Source organism: Phaenicophaeus curvirostris, chromosome 21 (genome assembly GCF_032191515.1).
Source record: "Phaenicophaeus curvirostris isolate KB17595 chromosome 21, BPBGC_Pcur_1.0, whole genome shotgun sequence".
Lineage (NCBI taxonomy): Eukaryota > Metazoa > Chordata > Aves > Cuculiformes > Cuculidae > Phaenicophaeus > Phaenicophaeus curvirostris.
The window spans coordinates 4721808-4736050 of record NC_091412.1 but is presented as its reverse complement, the minus strand read 5'-3'; the positions used below and the strand labels follow the sequence as shown (position 1 = coordinate 4736050).

The 14243-nt window shown below is 44.7% G+C and overlaps 1 protein-coding gene across 2 annotated transcripts in view; it reads left to right on the top strand.

Annotated features, from left to right (window-relative positions):
• Positions 1-14243, top strand: part of LOC138729741 (S-adenosyl-L-methionine-dependent tRNA 4-demethylwyosine synthase TYW1-like) — a 90127-nt gene that overhangs the window by 50553 nt on the left and 25331 nt on the right. The window contains exon 14 of one of the 2 annotated variants that reach the window (XM_069874227.1): positions 11150-11405. The exons of the other annotated variant lie outside the window; for it this stretch is intronic. Coding sequence (XP_069730328.1) covers positions 11150-11287 — 138 coding nt within the window. The 3' untranslated portion in view covers positions 11288-11405. Of the gene's footprint in view, positions 1-11149; positions 11406-14243 lie in introns of those variants that run through there. 2 annotated transcript variants of the gene reach the window in all.

The window sequence follows — 14243 nt, the reverse complement described above, 5'->3', positions numbered from 1 at the left end:
AGGAGAATTTAAATATAAAATTTGCAACAGATGTTAGAATTGGTAATCAATTTTGGTGCTATAAATTTAGAAGGATTTGACTCTTCTGCACAGTAAATGCTCTCTACCAGCTGTGTGCTTGTTTAAATGGTTTTACTAATGAGACTTCTGGTGTAAGCCTTCTGAAATGCGATATGATGAATGTTACAAAGGTACAATGTTTAATAGTAAGTTATTGTCTCTGAAATGTATCGCCTCCTTTCAGTTTAGCTTACAGCAAGAAACAACCCAAATGAGGCTTCAGTGAGATTCTTGGCTGTGGAGAGAGTGAAATCTTGTTTCTCCCGTCAGTTCCAGTACCTCTTGGTTTGCTTGCAGGCAAGAAAGGGCGGGGGGAAATGTTCATAAACACATTTCACGATCAAAATGATACGTTATTCCAAGCTGTTGGTTGTTACTGTGTCTTGTGAAGACAGGATGGTGGGGCTGTAGGGAAGGCAAGGTGCCTCTGGCCACCCAGTGAGCCTGAGGCAAAGGTGGAGGTAAAATCCAGGTTGTCTTCGTCCTTGTCCCGTGCTTCCTCATTACTGCCTGGTGCTTTGAGGCTGCCAGGCCTGTGGGCTATTTGTTTGCTGCTTGTTCTTGCCAGGGGAACAGTTGCAGCTGCAGAGAGGCTGCCCAGCTGCCACCCTCATTGTTGGTAGAAGGCATTTCTTCCCCCTTCCCATGCATTTTGGAAATGGGCTCTGGTCTCCAAAGTAAATGGGAGAAGCAGAGGGTCCTCCTCCTCCTCTTCTAAGTTTACTTTTCTCTTTCACTTCTTAACTAGCACACATTATTTAGCTTGCCTAGCTTTTCTGCTACTTAACATTTAAGAAGCATTTTCTATTCTTACCCATGACTAGAGGTGATCTTTCTTTTGCCTTGAGCTTTTCCTCGAGGCTGCATGAGAGATACTAGAGTTGGCTTTTAGAGAACTGGGTTCAAACCAGTCCCTTCCAGACCTCCTGGTATTTATTAACCCAGTCGTTAGCTAACTGTTTCTCTCTTCCCTGAGGCTTGGTTCCTGGATCCAGAATTCCCAGCTACCCCACCAGGCTTCTGTGCTCCTAGGGGTGTCCTCTCACATCTTCATTCTCTAGTTGTGAAATAGAGCAGTAGACTTGATATAAAAGCGCCCTGAGAAGACAGAGCATGTCTCTGTGTGTGTCTGTGATCTGTTGAAAAGGAAAGAGCAAGCCTAAAACTCTGCTTGTGGCAACGAGGCAAAGGAAAGTTGTATCTGCACTTTATTTTAAAACATGTTTTTATTTAAGCTTATAAAGCTGAAGTAACTGGGCCAAATGCCATAGACCAGGATTGTGCAGAGCATTGTATAATATTCCATTCCGCTAAATGCATTAACTGTTGGATTTCTGTGTTCTCACTGACTGATTATCAATGGCTCTAGCATGATGATTCGGATCAGAAGCATTTATTGGGTTGATTTGAACCTATTCATTTGACATTTCAGGAAAGATGAGCTGACAAAGCATCTGCAGGAGTGGTGTGTTTTCTCATCTTGGACGGTGAGTGTGTAATTGAGGTGAAAACACAAATGAAAAAATGGATTTTATGGGAATGTGGTAACGGATGTGCTTGTACTCCTCTGAAGCAGAGGAAACACTCATGTATTCTGGCAAATGAAATCAGGAAGACTTACTGCTTTGAAGGGGGTGAGAGATCCCCTTGTAAAGGATTAGTTACAATAGACTGAGTAGTGCAGGTACCTTCAGGTAGGAGAGGCCAGGGACTTGGTGCTGCTCCAGTGCTGCATGTTGTCTGGTGGGGCAGGCTCTGGGAAGACTCTCCTCGGCCTCAGGGTATGATTGGGGTGCTTGGCTCAAACTGCTGCTGAAAGTGGTTTGAACTGATTTAGTTGGTTTGGACTGAAGCAGCTGAGGAGCACCCTGCTCTCTTCCACTGGTTCTCCTTTAGGGTAGAATCCCACAGCAGGAAGGTGACAATAGAGCTCTGGGAATGGTTGTGTCTTCAGTGCTCTGCTTGTTAGTAATCTTCCTCCTCAATTCTCATTTCAGCTTTCTTGGCTTACTTGAGTGCCAGAGAGAGCAGAATCTGACCCTTAACTTCCCTTGCCAGATTGACTTTTAGCAATAAACCAGCTCATGTGAAGTAGTGCTGTTTTCCCTTGTTGCATTGAAGTGTTTGTGCCTTGGCCCTGTTCTTTTGTATGGCTCTCCCCCTTAAAAATCCAAAGACAGCTGATGGCGTGAGTTAGTTTGTAACTTCTGATCAGTAGTGCCCTGTCATCCATTGTCTCCATAGCTGCTGAAGTACCCATCTGGAGCCTTGTTGACTTGCAAGTTGTGTGCTTGAGAGCTAAGTCCTGCATTTTTCTCCTTGGATGAAGCTGCTGGAAGAAGTGCCAATGTGAGAAATGCAGGAACTACAACACAGGGATTCAACCTCCTCTGAAGCTGCTAAATTGCTGGAGCGTCTTCCATATGAATTTGTGGAGTTAGTCTTGTACATACTTGAATACAGAAAACTGGTAATTAGTAACAGTGATAAAAGGTCAACGCAAACTGGCAAATTAAAGGTGATTTACTTCTCATTTTTTACACAATTAAGGCCTTTGTGGTGGGTGGACTCAGCTTCTCTCAAATTTATTCAGCCATTTCTAAGTGCAATAGCTGGGTGCAATTAATGTGCTGACTAATTTGGTGATCTCTCTTTGTTGTTCACCCAGAAGAGCACTTGGCTGCTCATAAATCTCTTTGGTGGAGGAACTGATATTAGATGCACTGTAAATGACCTCCTCTTACTACTTAGTTCTGAAAACAGGAGCGTAGAGGGTATAGGTTGTGATGAGCCCTGGAACTGGAGAGGTGATGATCCACAGTGCTAATGCAACTGCTTAGAGACCTGTAAAAATGTGTTTGCTTCATTGCATTTATTTCATTCTGGCTTTGTGTGTTGAAACTCAGCAATATTGAGGAGCCTTATCTCCCTGTAGGGCTCTTCTGAAGAGTCCAACTTTCTGTGAAAGTGGGAGGATCTGAAGATTTTCTGTAGAGACTACATCTCTAAAAGAATATTTTAGTTTGAGATATCAAGAGTTTCAGGTAATGTCAAGCATGTACCCACCAAGGCAGGCTCCTCAAGTGGGAGCGGAGGTTGCACTGTGCATCCAGAGACAATTAGGACTTGGTTCAACCCTTTGTTTTGAGTCTTTTTAAGAAGCAACATGATTTTTAAGTCCAAGTATCGGGTTCATAAAACCTTGCACACTTCAAAGGTATTTATTATCATTACAGACTGGTCTCACTCTTTACAGAAAGGAAGGACTGTGTAGCAAACAATAGACAAAAGAGAGAGCTTTACTAGGCAGCATGTTCCTGCCAGAGGCTCTGGCTGTGCCCACGGTCACCCAAGCAGGAAGCTGCCAGTTTTGTTCAGGCTTCCAGAGAGGCGGATACATTGCAGTTGTGGAAGGTGAGTAATTCCACAGTTAGACGTGTGCCTCAGTGAAACGAGCTGAGGAGCCTGGAGCTCAGCAGCAACTGTGTGGTGCCTCATGCACGAGGCTTGCATTCAGGAGGATCTGTGGAGCTGCCTGCTCTGCAGGAATAGGACCTGACAGTTAGACCTCGATTCTAGCCCTGTTTTTTTCCCATGACAGTGGTTTACTTCTACAGTCTGTTTCTTTTTTGCCCAGCCTCTGTTGCACTGAGCAAATCCTTCTGATTCTGCTCTCAATACACCAGAGTGTAGTGGTCACCCAGTGGTCTTGGGGTGTGTAAAGCAGCTTGTAGTGATTTTCATTTCAAGATAGGAGAGGTGGCTGCCTTCAGTGGATTGCTGGATGCGTCTTTGTGCAGCTGCAAGGGGACAAGAGTGCTGTGCAAGCACACGGAGCAGCTCCTTTGCAAGCAGAAGTGATGCTTGCTGCGGGAGCTGCCAGTCTGCCGTCTTTCCAGATGCTGCTCTGCGATGCTGACCTGGCTGTGAGACTGAGGCAGCCATGGGGGTAAACCACCCCAGCAGATGGGAATGATGGGGCAGGGGCTGAGGAGTTCAAGTACTGCTGCCTGTTTTGAAGTGATGATTCCGAGAGCGTATCTGTAGGGAGTAATCCTGAAAGCCGGTGGGAACTGAAAGGAATCTAGCTTCTTGAGACTAAAGCTCGGAGGCAAACTGCTCAAAACAAAGAACAAGATATAAAGCCTGCAAGAGCTGCTCAGAGGCTCCCAGTGCTGCACCTGAAGACTTGGGTAGGTGCTGGTGAGAGATGTTTGGAGGGAGGTTAGCAGTGGCCACTGGGACACTGCTGTATTGCAGCAGGATTGATCTCTAGACCCTGAGCGTGGTGCAGAGCATCGTCCAAGCGCCGTTCATGGGTTATTTTCACATGCCTCCCTGTGTGGAGCAGCATTCCCATGATGCTGGGATGGGGAATGCCCCCTTTCTACATGTCACCTCCTGGCACATCTTGCTCTGCCACAACACGGGCACTGTGCTCAGTTCCCCAACTAAAGGTGGAGCTCGAGGGTTTAATTGGATGGGCAGTTAAAGTGTTTAAAGCTTATTTACATTGCCATAATGTTTGCTTTAGAGCCTAACTCCTGAGTTAAGGCTTTACAAGCGCAGTAGCCTTGCAAGGATTGTTTAATCAATAATAAGGAAATCTATTTCAGGCTCCTTGTTTATGTTTTTCTTTGTTAAACAAAATGGGCAGCGTTTTCAGCAAATTGTGGTGGGGCTTTCAGTTCTATTTTTAGATAGTTTGGACAAAACCCAGAAGAAAAATATTATAAATCCTTTGCTTTGCAGACTGCGAGAGTGATTTTTAACGAGGTAATTATGTTTTTATGGCAGATTAATCTCTGCTTTCATCATTTGACTCTTGAAGTTGCATTGCTGGTGTGTTATTTCCTGAGATAATGAGTCCCAGTTTATACCCTTAAAAACAGTAGCCCCTTCCCAGGCTTTGGACAAGCCTGTGCTTGGTGTGCTCTGCCGGTCTGTTAGTCAGGTGTCCGTCGTGTCTGCTTTGCTGACTGCTGCTAGGAGTTACACCCATGGCAGTGCTGACTTTTTGTCAAAGCATGGATTCTCTTTTTACCTTACAGACATGATGTCTCTTCATTTTTTCCATTATCCTCCAACTGCTCACTTAAACCATCGTTATTACAGGATCATTTAAAACACAGTTTATTCTTCCTTCTCGTATCCCTCATTGCTGAGCAAAAAGCCCTGATTTACAAAGATATTCTGTTAGAGCTCTGCAAAATTTCAGTGGGGAGTTGTTTTCCTGGCTGAGATTTTCAACTACAGAGGTCCATAAGGAAGTAAGGAAGCATCCAAGTCTTTGGCTGAATGTATAAATAACTGCTGGGATGGCTTAAAAATACTGCACACCTGGCAGCTGACGTGCGGAAGATCGGGTTCCTCTGTTGGATCTGAATATGTTGGTGAATGTTCAGTTCATCCCTTAGCCAGAAGCATTTGGCTGAAGTTTGGCTCTGTTTTTAAACTGCTCTTATCCCTCATATTCTTTTTTTGAACTGATGAATGCCGTTCAAGTTTGTTCTTTAAGTTTCCCAATCTGTGTGTTAAGATGTTTTGCTCATTACTGTTTGAAGCAGACTCCACTCCTTGCCTTTGGGACTACCTCTCCTTTTCTGTAGTCTGTTCTTAGTGTTGTCCTTCCCCCAGCTCTCTTACGCTGCTGGATTTACAGCTGTGCCCTGTTCAGTGAGGTGTTTGGAGTGCTGCCTCTCCAGAACCACCTCACCATATCACAGAATCATAGAATCACCAGGTTGGAAGAGACCCACCGGATCATCAAGTCCAACCATTCCTATCAAACACTAAACCATGCCTCTTAGCACCTCGTCCACCCATGCCTTAAACACCTCCAGGGAAGGTGACTCAACCACCTCCCTGGGCAGCCTCTGCCAGTGCCCAGTGACCCCAGATGCCACAGGCTGCCCTCATCAAGCCTGAGACTCTGTGGTGCTAAAGGGATGTGACAGTGTGGATCTGTGGTTGGGAAATAGGAGGCTGTGGGAGGTCCCAGAGGGTGCTTTTGGCTGGTTTTACCCATCACAAGGCTGGCTCTAAATGCCTCTTCTCTTTACTATGGGTGACCAGGTGCAAGTATTTCTACCCCATCCCGTGGCCTTGCACGTGGAGTGCTGGCCCAGATGAAAGCGAAGGTGTGTACGCAGCTTAGAGAGAAACAATTTCTATGGTCAGATCAGAGCAAGTCAGTGATTCTCCTGGGTTTTGCATTTCTTTGGCGAAGGGGCTGTTGTGCAGATGGGATGGAGCTGAGGTGGCCGAGCAGGTCAGCTGCTGGCCAAACTCCTGTCCTCGTCCTCATTTTGTGTTGAAGAGCAGCAGCCAGAGCTGGACAAAGGGCTCATCACTCCGTGTGTGTGTGTGGCAGGTCCCTGCTGCTGCAGCAGATGTGGCTGTGACCCGCGGGACTGCTGCCGCGCTTCACTGGAAGAGCCCCGTGCAGAAAAGGTTCTGATCTCACCTATATTTGGGAGCCTTCACAAAATCACCCCCTGTCAACCTTCTAGTTTAAGTCCTTTCAAAGTCAGTGGGACTTGTGCACAAACTTAGAGCATTGCTGAAAGCTTTTATCCTGATGAAACAGCTTATTTAGTTTCAAGAGTTCACTTTCTGCTCAGATTTGAGCCCATCTCCGGCTGTGGTGACTTGGTGGCTCAGGGGCCTGTGGGAGCACTACCCAGGCTCCTGCTGATGCTTTTTCTGGCCATTTGGTGTTAAACATACTCCTGTTTCCCCGGGAAATCAATGATTGCCAGGCTGTGTGGTCTGTTTAACAGGAAGCTGATGATTTGATACGATCTGTTTTAATGCTGTTCCTCTATTTTAAGTTACATTGCATTGGACTTATTTTTTCCCTTGGTATAAATTTTACATGATATTTCCTTGAAAATGCCCTAGAAACATTGAGAAGAAATCAATAATCACTGAAATCTAGTTAGTGCTGATTTACAAGAGTGAGCACGTTAATAACAAGTCCATGGAAAATGGATAAGCAGCAGTCGTGGTTCTGGATTTGCTTGAGAACATTTTTAGGTCTCGGAACAAAGCTGCTGCTGTACTTTGTTTCCTTTCTAGAGATTTTTTAACTAAATGAACTGATTAATTTTTACTGAAGTGTGAAGCAATAAAGTAGATTACAAGCAATAAGTGGTGAGTACAGGAAGAATGATTGTGGAGGGGAATGTGGCTTAGGATGCTGGTTTAGGGAGTTAAGGTAAAGAAATTTGATTTATTTTCTCCTTGCTTTCTAGTCTGGATCGCTTATTCTTGTGCTTCCCACATCAGCAGGACTGCTCACTGACTGAGGGGCTTCTCTGGTTTAAAATTCTGGTTTGGGAATTGACACTGATGTGCTTGTCTCACTCCAAGCTTTTCTTTTTATTTCCAAGCAGAATTTCAAAGCTCATCAATACAAACCAATTTTGTATGATATGAGAACAGTTATGTTGACTCATTTCTGTCTTTTAAAAAAGCTGGTGCAAACCAGGGTCCAACTTTCATGTTTTTATAATTATTATTCATGACAATTTTTAAATTTTATTTTCAAGGCTCTAGAAGAATAAGAAACTTTATATGGCTTTCAAACCTGGTACCTCAGAATAACAATACTTTATAGAGACAATTTTGATTCTTAGACAAGTGTATTAAAACTGAAAGAATCACATTCTGCTCTGCTGTTTGGCCTTTGTCTACGCGGATTGACTTGGGACATAGATGTCAAGATGAGATGTAGGACCAGCCCCTCATCGTTTGGATGCATGCACCTTGGAATTGGTTTTGTTACCTGATTCGCGCACAAAGAGCAAGAATTGCTTTTGCATGAAAAGATGGAATCGGGTTTGTGTTGTTTTTTTGGTTTTGTGTTTGCTTTTTTAAAACCATCCTGGTTTCTTTGGTCTCAGAACTTGAATGTTGTGCTAGAGCCAGTGCAGGATCTAAAAAGATGGTGGTGGTGGTGATGAGGTTGATTTTCTTCCTCCATCCTGGGGATGACATGGGGCCGACTGTCCAAGGTGTAAGGTCCTGGGCAAAGACCAAGGGCTTCAGTGCTGATCTGCAGGTAAATGCTGGGGTTGAGCACGCTGACTTTTCCAGCGGTAAAATCCAGGTTCTGAACTTTGCTCTGGTTTACAGCAGAGTAGCTAATGTGCTAATTATCCTGTGGTAATGTGCACCTATTTTAGCAATGAAGACAAAGCCTCAACTTGCTTTAAACTGGTGTATTAATAGCACATGCTTGAACAATGTATGTTTTTAGTAGGTACCTACGCAGCATAACCTATTCAGGTTTTTTGCTTTAATGACTGTATTAGCCTGAAGAAAGGAAGCTGAAAACTTTTGTGCTTTATGCTGAGCTAATCTTTGAAGGGAAAAAAAATCTCCTCTGTGTGTAAATGTGCCCAGCAGAGTGCTCTCAGGTGTTTGCAATGTGACTTTTAGGAGGATGTCATCTCTCCAGGGCTGGTTGTGTAGTGGTTGATGAGCTTGAATGAAGCGATGAGCCCTTTATTTAAGGAAGGGTCCTGGCTGCCAAAAGAATAGATTAATCTGCTGTCCTTTCAAGGACACTGAGTCTTTCCATAATGATGGTGTCCTGGAGTGTGATGGGTTCCACAGCTTATCTACAGAGCTTCGGGGAGCCTGGAGGCTCAGCAGTGTGGGACTTGGGAGAGGCGGGAGTGCTCTCCAGTCCTCTTACAGAGACTCTCTCTCTAGGCTGAACAGGAATGGTTTGGAAGGCTGTGAAAATTAGGGTGTGTGGCACTTGAGATCTCCTCTTTCTCTGTTTTTGGATCTTTTACCCTTCATGGGGTTTTATGCATAAAGATGTGTGTTATTGAATATGGTGAATAGATACTTGGCTGCAGGGTTGTTTTTTGATCGCATCCCTCTGACAAGTAATTTCCAAGTGTGAAAATTGCTTTGATATCTTTATTCAGGACTCGTTCGCTGAGTAAGGCGTTGCATAACCTTAACGAGGGAACCAAATCAAGTCTTTGGAGAGGACAGCTTCTCCCTCTGCAGGGGCTGTGGGTAAAGAGGGGCAGCTCATCTGCTGCAGCCACGCAAGAGCAGGGAGCCTGCCCAGGGCACCAGCGCTGTGCTGGGGGATTGCACAGGCATCTCACTTTTTAGATTGTTTCGTACCATGACCAGAGTCAGTCCTTGCCAGCTGGGGAGCTCTGAAATATGTCACGAAGTTAGTTTGCTGGTAGAGCCTTTCATTGAAGGGAATAAGAAATGTTAGATAAACTAAGAATCTGGCTCTTGAAGCGGTTTCTTGTTCTTTGTCTCATAACTGAAAAAGATCTGTGGAGTTGTGTGAAAGAGAGCAATTTTTATTTAGAGTCTGTACCATAATTTCTTCTCTCCCGAGTGCTTTTCCATTTAAGCAAAGCAGTGTTTCTATTGACAATATTGGTTTTTTTTTACTTGAGTTTCAATAGCTGCAAAATATGGATTTATGTTGAGTTGTCTGTAAATGAAATGCCATTTTTCTAGCAATAAAATTATTTCATCTATATCCAAGGAAGATACAAGTGTTCAAAATTGAAATCTGAGGTTTGTGTTTACTTCTAAATGGTAGGATACTGTTACTTTGTTTTATTAAAAGAGCAATTTCAAGTGACACAATCCAAAGTAACGGTCTTGTAGCATATCAGTGCATGGTTTGGAGGAGATTTGTCTGCTCTTTGCTCTTTGTCCCAGCCTTCTGAGGTCCAGTTCTGCTCCTGCTGCTTCCCTGCCCTGGCTGGAGACGGGAGTTGCTCCCATGTCCCAGCTGAACTCACATCAATCCATCAACCCTGCTCTTTGCAGCACGACTGACGTGTTCACCCCTCCCTCTTCCTTCTGAGATAAGACCTGGGATGTTTTATGAAGAATAATTAGATTTGTTCTCCGAAAAGATAAATGTTGAAGAGGAGGGAATTAAAAAGAAATGATAAAAAAAAGCCTCAATCCTTCTTGCTTACTGAAGCAAGAAGGGAGCACTTTGTCAAACTGACACGTGAATCCTTTACTTTAACATGTGGGCCAGCGGATGCTGGGGGAGCAGTGTCACCTCGTGGGCTCAGTCTCAGTCTGAGGTATGTTGGGTGGTTTGGCTTTGAGATTTGGCCACTGGCAAAATACGCACATGCAGAAAATGCTGATTTGCAAATGCTGTAGGACAAAGAGAATTCTAGGATGGTTTCAAAGGAGAACAGAACCACCTTGGAAACGGGCAGAGATGTCCATATTGCTTCTTGCTGCTCCGAGGGCTGAGCTCTGCACTAGGCTGGGTGTATCTGGGTTGGATGGGAGGGTTGCCCTGCTGCTCTCCAGCCTGAGCTGTCACAGTACCTGGTGTTGTTTTGGTGTGAGCTGCTGAAGGGCTGCAAGCGTGCAGCACCCTGCAACTTGTCTAGGGGTTCACCTGAGTGTCAGCTGCCCTACAGAGGACAGGGGGAAGGAGCTGCACCCCTAACTGCTGGTCCTGATCATGGCTTTGAGCTCTGGCCCTAGGGATCATGGATCTCCATCTGGTCATCAAGCTGTTGACCACTACTCTCTGAATGCAACCGCCCAACTCATTCCTTATCCACTGAGCAGTCCACACGTGAAATCCGTGTCTCTTCAATTTGGTGAGAAGGATGTTGTGGGGGACCATGTCAAAAGCTTTACAGAAGTCCAGATAGATTACATTCCATCTGAGGGAACCTTCTCTAAAAGCTGCTGCTTTGTCCTTCATGGAGGTGGTCTACACGCTGCCTCCTCCTGAAAGAGGATATTGAGAAATGTCTGTAAGTCCTAGATGGGCAGGATGGGAACAGTCAAAATGGAAGGATACCTCTGAAAATCTTCTAGTTCAGCCATCCTGCTCAAAGCAGGATCAGCTGGAATGAGTTGGGTATGAATATGTCCAAGCATGGAGTCTCTCTAACTTCTTTGGGCAACCCCTGCCTGGTGTTCAGTCACCTTCCCTGTAGAAATTTCACTGTAAAAGGCATTTTTCCATGTTTCAGCCTGTGCCTGTTGTCTTGTCCTTTCCTTGGGCATTCCTGGGAGAATTCTGACTCTGTCTGCTTTATTTACCCCACAGGTATTCATTTATAAGAAAATATGCCGTCTTTGTCCTTCCCATCTCTTCTTTTCTTTTGCCGATGGGCATATGTGGTCCTCCTGGCCCCTGAAGCTGCCCCTTCCCGGCAGGCTGATCACCTGCCTCAAGAGCTTTTGAGCATCAACTAGCTTCAGTTCCTTCAGCCTCTACCCCTTCGAAAGGTTCATTATTATATTAACTTTTTCTTTTCCACTGATGTTGTTCACATGGTTGTCTGCAGTGAAATAAAGGTTGTTTTCCTGGAAACGCAGGGCAAAAAGCGTTGCAGTCTGATTTTTATATCTCGACGGTTTAGATCATTAAATTCTCAGGGCTTAAGCTCTTATTTCTTGTTTTTCAGTGCTTACAAGAGGATCTCCCAGGGCCCTATTGTACAACCAAATACAAATAATACATTAATGAAACAGGATTGTGTTTGTACTGCTGGCAGGCTGTAAGGAGTACTTGCATTTAACATTCTGTGGAATTAGGCCCTTAGTCATTTTGGTCCGTCACTTCTGCACTTCTTTTAAGTGGCTTTTCTCTCTGCTCAGACCGTGCTTGAGAGATGTTGCCCTCCAGAAAGAGAGTTTTTCACTTGCAATATTAATTTCTGATTTTATTACATGTTCTGTGTTCTTTGGCAGTGTTTTAGTTTCTTTACCTGTTTTTCACCACCAGTTGTGATTTGTTAATACAGTTTTTGTGATAGATCAGTTACTGAAGTGATGGATAATACACCTAGGCTGCAGTTATTACTTGACAGTTAGTGCTGCCCTATGGGATGAAAAAACCCTTTAATGCACTTGTAGCAGTTTTAGTTTTATGAAGTAGTTGAACTTTAAAGTTAGACTTCTAAAATTATCTAGGATGTGTATTAGAGAGTATTAAAAATGAGATTTAAACAGGAGGAAAAAAAACTACCTTTGTGCAGACCTTCATTGCTGTAAGAAGAAACACTTGTAGAAGCGTTGTGCTTAATGTATGTTAGAAAATCATAGAATCGTAGAATGGTTTGGGTAGGAAGGGACCTCAAAGCCCATCCAATTCCACACCCCTGCCATGGGCAGGGACACCTCCCACTGGCTTAGGTTGATCAAAGCCCCATCCAACCTGGTCTTGAACACCTCTAGGCATGGGGCAGCCACAACTTCCCTGGGCAACCTGTGCCAGTGCTGTGATGAAAGTAGACTGATAATGTTTCATCCTCTCCGCAAAAGCATTTTTGCAATATCACATTTAGTTGGCTGTGACAGTGTCTCCTGTGTTCAGGCTGAGCTTTAACTGTTTTTTTGGTGGCACTTTGTGTTTAGTCCCTCTGCAGAATGAGTGTAAAATAAATCAGTCTTGTTTCAGTGCTTCTGCTGAGGTTTGGAGTGGGATAGAGAGCAAACTCTTAAGAAGTAAGCACGGAGAGTGATTAGGATTAGCCCCTAATACATATTTTTTAGATTGTAGAGGGAAGCAATGAGACAGTCCCAGCAGCTGCAGGCAACAAGATGCTGGGCAGAGGTTGTCCCCACTCACCCTGGCTTACAAGATAAGTGGCTGGACTTTAGACACCAGAGAAAAGAGGAGAGGGGGCTGCCTTGGTAGCTGGCTGACTGCTTGATGATGGGCATTGCATGTGGCTGTGCTCCACCAGCATAGTATTTTTTTACAACCATTTGTATTTTTGCTGGTCTAGTTGGGCTTTGGTCACATCTGGGTGTGTGCGTGTCCCCTGGCTCTCAGCCAGGAGTGCCTGTGTGTCTTCATGCCAGCTTTCACACCAGCCTTCATGTCTCAACCTCTCTTTTTATTGATGGCAGCTACTGGGAAGCAGGGCAGCGCTTCCAGTTGCTGTCAGTAACTTGTGGCCTTCCCTGAACCTGCCCCATCCGCTCTGGCAGTTGCGGGGACAACCAGGCATGTATAAAAAGTTGACAAGTGCTGGAGGCTGTTCTTGTGATCTCAGGACGACGCTGGGCTCTGTGGAGTCGGCCCCATGTTTATGAACCTTGGAGGACCTCAGTCTTCTGCATCTGCAGAGGATTGATCCACACATCTAAGAGCATACAAGGAACTTTGCTCCCTGCTGCTGCCTGGAGAGCTGTCTTGGGGAGAGAAGTCCTAGCAATGGCTGTAAGTGTAGTGCAGAGGAGTGGTGAATGAGCAATGTGTTTCCTCTTTAATGGTGATCTTTGCAATATGATTTAATCAATTTTTAATAAACTAGACTTGGCTTTTTTAAAATAAATTACTTCTACATTTTGGCAAGAAACGTGAGCTGCATGTGGTCTTTTCTGGGTGCATTTGGATGTTCATCTGCCAGCAAACCTGTGTGTCCTCCCCACAAAACCACAGTGTGCTCCTGTGAAATCACAGCAGCCATCCCCCTCCCATCAGTTGACTTCAATTTTTGTTGCCAACAAAGATGCCCCTAGATTTCTTATTGCTGTCAGCAGTTCTTTCAGCATCAAGAACATGTTTTCTGTCCTTTTTGAGATCTCGTAAAGGAATGGAGCTTTGGGAGAACGCTTGGTGGCATGCCTCAAAGCTTGCTGCAGACAATGTGGCACTGCTGTTAATCACACTTGTCACAAACACGTCCTTCAGGGTAGCAAATGCCCTCCTGAACGGCCAGCACTGTGGTTACCTAAAGGCCATGCCCTCGCTGCTCAGCAGAGGTGAAATCCAAAGCCCATGTGGATCCACTTCACATTTGGGTTAGGCATAAATATTCTTCATGAGGCTATAGGAGCTTTCCATACATCTATTGATATTATTCAGTGCCCTTAATTCTACCTTGAGACCAGTTTCTGCCTGGTCCAGTCTCTCATTATCTGTATGTTGTGCTCACATTCCCCAAACAGCAAGTACCAGCTGGCTGAAGATCAAGTGGATTCTAAGACTTATGTTCCACGAGTGGATTTCCTGGGTCTATTTCTTTATGTTAAGATTGAGATTTTCTTTCCTTGAGCCTGAGTCCAAGACTGGACTTTCTGGAGCAGAAGAATTTGATTCCAGCCCTTCCTGCATCCTGAAGTCCCAGCCCTAGGATACAGCCTGACGCCAACTGCAGAGTCTTGGGTTACCATGGATTTGTTACGGT